Genomic DNA, 6014 nt, shown 5'->3' with positions numbered 1-6014 from the left:
CACTGTATTTACACACGGACAACTGAATATGTTCAATCTCTGTGTACAACACACAACCATGATAACAAGAAACATGAGTCAGCTTCCATGAGAAACGTACCATGTGTGTGCTTCATGCCCCAAGTTACATTCAACAGTATGATCTGAGATCCAGTATAGTTATGATTTGTACGGTCAATGTCTTGTTTGTTGTGGACACAATGTCATTCACAGTGTACAAGGCTGACAACCAATACAGAGCATAGTTCCAAATTGTATGGTCAAAAGCCTTGTTGGTTGTGGACACATGCACATTGTACAAGGTTCACAAACAGTCTTCTGTCAGGAAACCAGTTCACAAGTTAGTGTTTTGCCCTCTTCCCTGCCTGTCTGTTGACCCGCTCTATGTATCGCCTCAACGACTTGTGGTCCTCAAGGTCGGACTGCTCTATAGCCTTGGTGTTGGCACATCCTGACACAGGGCACCTGGAACATCCAGAATACAAATTAAATACACTGATGCTTTGGGAAGTATCAGCATCAAGTTGGCTTGTGGGGCACTGACACTTCCTGTTATTATTGTTACTGCAGCAAACCTCAGGATCTAAGATAGTTCCCTTAACCAACTTGCCTGGACCATAGACATCTTGCTGTGTTATGAACTAGTTGATCTTATTGAACGTCTTCACCGATCTGGCCTCCATACCAGTGTATTCCCCAAAGAACTTACTTCTCAATGCCCCAGAAACTGATGTAATCCAATGACAAACAACCAACTTGCCACAGACGCTGATAAACTGCCCTAGCAATTTGCATGTTCTTCTTAACAAGATAACCAATGTATTCCTCAACAGCTTACTTGTCCTTGTCATGGCAACTGGAGCATTCTGTTAACTTCTTCCTGGTTGCCATGGTGACTGATGTATTGCCAATATGACCTACATGTCCTCTTTGTTGGGGACTGATGTATTTCCAATATGACCTACATGTCCTCTTTGTTGGGGACTGAAGTACTGCCCATATGACCTACATGTCCTCATTGTTGGGGACTGAAGGATTGCCCATATGAGCTACATGTCCTCTTTGTTGGGGACTGAAGTACTGCCCATATGACCTACATGTCCTCTTTGTCGGGGACTGAAGTATTGCCCATATGACCTACATGTCCTCTTTGTTGGGACTGAAGTGTTGCCCATATGACCTACATGTCCTCTTTGTTGGGGACTGAAGTATTGCCCATATGACCTACATGTCCTCTTTGTTGGGACTGAAGTGTTGCCCATATGACCTACATGTCCTCTTTGTTGGGGACTGAAGTATTGCCCATATGACCTACATGTCCTCTTTGTTGGGGACTGATGGATTGCCCCAAGAACTTACTTGGCCTTTTTGCCACGGCGACTGATGTATTCCATGATGGCCTCCTTCTCATAGTTATGTTTACACAGCTTGTTCTGCACAGGGTTCTTCATCTCCTGCTGTGTGTAGGGACACATAGTGTTGACTGTCTCCTCCGTCATACAGATGTCATCATCCTCAGCAGATGTTGATGGGATCGGTATCCCTGGCCCACCAGCAACATCTGCAACAGGCAGTAGCAAACCACTTGAACTAAAATTGACAGCAACTGTCTTGACTGCAGTATATTACCATAGATAAGCCGAATTTTGAAGCCCCAAAAAAGCAGCCTGTAGAAGGGGTCGGCTTATCTATGGGTAATACTTTCGTCAAACTGTTTTTTCTGGTGACCAGTAAGAAAACGTTGGCAAATTTAAATACAGCTTTAATAAAAATCCTTCCATAAAATTAGTGTACAACTCTGTACAGCAACATACAGCATGTGAGACAAATGGGCTACCAATACACCTTGATGCTTCGTGAAATGTGGTGACGTGTTCTGAAATGTATGATGCAATGTGGCTGGATGTTGTGAGATGATGATTAATGTTTTTGTTGAAACTATATAGATAAGCTGTAATGGGATGTTCTGATGAGATGTTCTGTGATATTGCGATATGATGTTAACTAATGTTGTAATGAGATGTTCTGGGATGTTTTGATGAGATGTTCTGTGATATTGCGATATGATGTTAACTAATGTTGTAATGAGATGTTCTGGGATGTTTTGATGAGATGTTCTGTGATATTGCGATATGATGATAACTAATGTTGTAATGAGATGTTCTGGGATGTTTTGATGAGATGTTCTGTGATATTGCCATATGATGTTAACTAATGTTGTAATGAGATGTTGTGGGATGTTCTGATGAGATGTTCTGTGACCTGGGTTTTGGAGCTCCTGTATCTTCTGCTCGAGGTCAGTGTACTTCTCATGCTGCTTCAGGTTGGACTTTCTGTTCCCAACCTGAAGCTCATTCAGCTTCAAGTCCAAGTCCCGCTCCAGACTGCCTACCTCACCACTCTCCAGTGCCTACACACAAAGTAGATCTCATGTTACAGATAGGTTCACAATTTGTCTCAAAAGCTCTTGAGCCTCTTAACTCAAACAGGCTCTCACCATAAGATTCAGTGGAATATTTTGTTATAATATGATTTGTTCATTAGCTTAATGTACTTAACTAAATAGGATTTATCTGAACACAAGCTTTAAACTAGTAGCTAACTTCAATGGCTGGATCCAGGGTATCATTGAAAAATACACTTGATGATCAAGGATTACTTTGAAAGTCAACAACGAGACCTTTAACTATGTTATCTATATTTAGAGTGTGAGTGAGTTTAGTTTTACGACACTTTTAGCAATATTCCAACAATATCACAGTGGGACACCAGAAATGGGCTTCACACATTGTATCCATTTGGGGAATGGAACCCGGGGTCTTCGGAGTGACGAGCAAACACTTTAACCACTAGGCTACCCCAATGCCCCCATCTAACTTTAGAAGTTGGATCACCAAACAGACATCATTTACCAAGTGCCTATGGTTTAGGTCACAGTGTTATGTGATAGCTGGTGTAATGACCTTGTTCTTGGTGTGGTCAACAGCTGCCAGGAATTGCTCCAGGTCTCGCTCCATGCACACATAGTCCAGCATCACCGACTTAGCTCGTCTACTTGTTTCTTGTTCTCTGAGGATGGCAAAGATAACAGGCTGCAGTCACACTTTGGGTTCACAGTAAAATAAAAACATACACATTTCTAAAACAATGTTCACCTATCTCATTATTATACATTGGGAAACATGATCAAGGCTACCTTTATCATTCTCCACAACATCCATGGCAACATCAATTGTAGTTTCCATGCCAACATTGATATACTGCTGAATCTGTTTTACTGTGTTAATTGCCTGCTCCACCACAGCAAAGTGTGGCTGATTTTGAGACATGGTGATTCTGTAAAACAAAAGAAAGTCACAAGTTCACTTGCTAACACAAATTGCTATGTTTACAAAATGAAAATTGATCATGTTCACAGCTAATTGATTACTACTCATGTACTTGCTGGACTGACACTTGTCAAAAAATAAATAAGTGTAACAAGTCTGCCTAAATATCACATTTATGGACTGATAGAATTATCAATTATAAGAAGAAAGAAGCGAATCTAAAATAGGCATGCTAGAATGTGTGCATGGAGCTAGTTTTTGAGCTATGTACGCCCCTGTGGACAGGAAAAACCCAAACACATTGGATGGACAGACAAATGTATTGGGCGCGCAAAGTATGGCACACTCGCACAGTGATTACAGTTGTGTCATGACCGAAAACAGGACAACTAACCCAAATACAGATCGGAGGTCTGTGAAGCGAGATCCGCAGCCGACAGCCTGGGCCAATAAGCACCATAGAAGCTGTGCTCAGAAAACTGCACCGTTAATTGCGATAATACAACGAGTCAAATCACAGATATATTTCCAATTCTAAAATTAGAGACCTATACTCACTTGTTTCTTCCGCCAACTTGTAAAGGGAGGTAACTCTTAGTGCTCATCCGTTAAAAAATATGAATATTCACCGAAATATTTTTATAATGTTAGGAAAAAATACAACAACAATATTTCTATAACAGAATTTCCACAGACAGAACAATATCATAATAAATTAATGATATTGGCAAATTTGTTAAATGGTAGTTTTATTATATTACCTTTCCAGGCCACATTGAAAATGTAAAAAGACTATAGTAATAGCCAGACCGGTGTGGAATGTAACTAACAAAACAAGACAAGTTTCACATTTGTTTACTAAAACAATATAAATAAACCTGTGCGGTATCCTCCCAAAACTTCCACAGCTTATAACAACAGCATTTCTGGTTGACTGCACACACTTTAACATACTGATTACCTCAGTCTGTAATGGTTTAACCCATTAATCACTAATGAACACAAACAATCACTTAGTAATAAATTACATATTTTATCAAGGCAGGTTTATTAACAAAAATTAACATATGTTTTCTAGTTACATATATAGTTTGGCATGAAATGCATGTGGACCCGGTTTTTTGTAAATATCTCTTCATCCAATGATCCAATCGATCTTAAACTGTGCAAGTGGATGTTTTGTAAGACAACCTAATCACATTGTAAATCACCGATTTTATGCATTTGTATTAAAGAATCTGTCTATGTAACTGTCAACAAAATAAACAGCAGAACGCAGACCGCTTGCAGAGGGAGGGAGCCAATGACCTGTAACAGCGGCAGTGTTGGTAATAAAGGTCAACTTTCATCAAAGTAGGTCAGCTATGCACGTGACAGGTATGAAGAGGTGTCACAGGTCGTGAATAGGGTAAGGTGGGTGCCAACTGTTAACCATCATACGGAGTTTGTTACTCTAAGTTGTTCAACATTGTCCACAAAACCCATTAGTGAGAATTATTCTGTAGGTTAAAATCTTTAAATTTGTAATGTTAATGTCATATTTTGTTTATGCAGTACCTAAGTGGAAATGCATTTAAAGAACACAGAAAGTATATTTACACTAAATCATTAATCGGACCACCTATGGTTAGAACTCAACAACTGTTAAAGCCCCGTTCCCTCGGACACAAGCACACACAATCATGCACACTCATTGAAGAAAAGATAGAATGAAGACAAAAGTGTTATGTTTTGATGTCGTTCACATTCCAAATTAAGCAATGCATTTCTAATAGCTTTAAGCATATAGATAGTTAATATTTATATTTTCATGATAATTTTATGTGAAATGAGTGTTTCATGTTACGCTATAAGTCGTTGGAATTAGTCAGTTATATTTCTTTGAGCATATCTGGCTGGATACTATTATTATCTGTAAAGATAATAACAGAATTAAACTTCATCAAGTTCACTCCATTCTTCCACAGAGGAGTCATCAGTGTCCAGACGAATGACAACTGGATTAACTGTTTGCTCCTTCAAGCCATCTTTGAGCCAGTACTCTTTCTCCACCTTCTTGACATGTTCAACACATGCATGCCAGCGTGCAATGTCACATCTAGCAGTGTTGACAATGTGCTTGACATCATTAAACTCGAATGATTGATTTTTCCGGGCCACTGTACTTTTAAGGTCTCCCAGATAAGTTCGATTGGGTTGAGATCACAGTGTTACGGTGGTAATCTCAAGACCTTATGGCCGTGTTGGCGTAGCATGTTGTCAATGTTATATGTGGGTGGAGGTTTGTTAGGTTTAATCAAAGAGTACAACTGTGGTTAAGTGGCCTTAATTGAAAATTGTATATTGTTATTTGTTAGCCATTGCTGCATATCTGACTTCTTTGTATTGGAAGTTGGGCACCTATTGTTTGGATCTCGAACACTGTGATAGGGAGCATTGTCCATGACAACAAGACTTTTGTAAGGCAGAGCTGGCAACAGTTGTTCCTCAACATACTGTGTGAAAACCGTTGAGTTCATTTCTGTATGATAGTCCCTACCATCTGTGCTCTTTGACCGAAATACCAGATCACACCCAGGTAGGAATCCACGGTGGGAACCAGCATGAAGACCGATTAAACGTTCACCTTTGCCTGTTGGTATTTTCCTACCATCACTGGGATCAGTGGGTAGCCACTGTCTGGCA

At 39.9% G+C, this 6014-nt stretch overlaps 1 protein-coding gene across 1 annotated transcript; it reads right to left on the bottom strand.

Annotated features, from left to right (window-relative positions):
* Window positions 1-3330, bottom strand: LOC124291346 (E3 SUMO-protein ligase NSE2-like). The gene is made up of 5 exons (XM_046728327.1): window positions 3197-3330; window positions 2964-3069; window positions 2263-2410; window positions 1360-1561; window positions 1-465 (listed from the first exon to the last, which is right to left on the bottom strand). The coding sequence occupies exons 2-5, from the start codon at window positions 3033-3035 to the stop codon at window positions 342-344; spliced, it is 546 nt and encodes a 181-aa protein (XP_046584283.1). The 5' UTR covers window positions 3036-3069; window positions 3197-3330; the 3' UTR covers window positions 1-341.
* Window positions 3331-6014: the final 2684 nt, after the last annotated feature.

This window comes from Haliotis rubra, unplaced genomic scaffold (genome assembly GCF_003918875.1).
Source record: "Haliotis rubra isolate DU_JTF1 unplaced genomic scaffold, ASM391887v1 Scf49, whole genome shotgun sequence".
Classification (NCBI taxonomy): Eukaryota; Metazoa; Mollusca; class Gastropoda; order Lepetellida; family Haliotidae; genus Haliotis; species Haliotis rubra.
This window is presented reverse-complemented; position numbering and strand designations above follow the sequence as displayed.

What these genes read in the sequence shown, in the direction of transcription:
- LOC124291346 (XM_046728327.1), bottom strand. Translation starts at nt 3,035, where the DNA reads ATGCTGGACTATGTGTGCATGGAGCGAGACCTGGAGCAATTCCTGGCA. An exon ending in TTGACCACACCAAGAACAAG is followed by an intron (nt 2,411 to 2,963) that starts GTCATTACACCA and finishes CTTTGTGTGTAG; the next exon opens with GCACTGGAGAGTGGTGAGGT. An exon ending in ACAGGAGCTCCAAAACCCAG is followed by an intron (nt 1,562 to 2,262) that starts GTCACAGAACAT and finishes TGCCTGTTGCAG; the next exon opens with ATGTTGCTGGTGGGCCAGGG.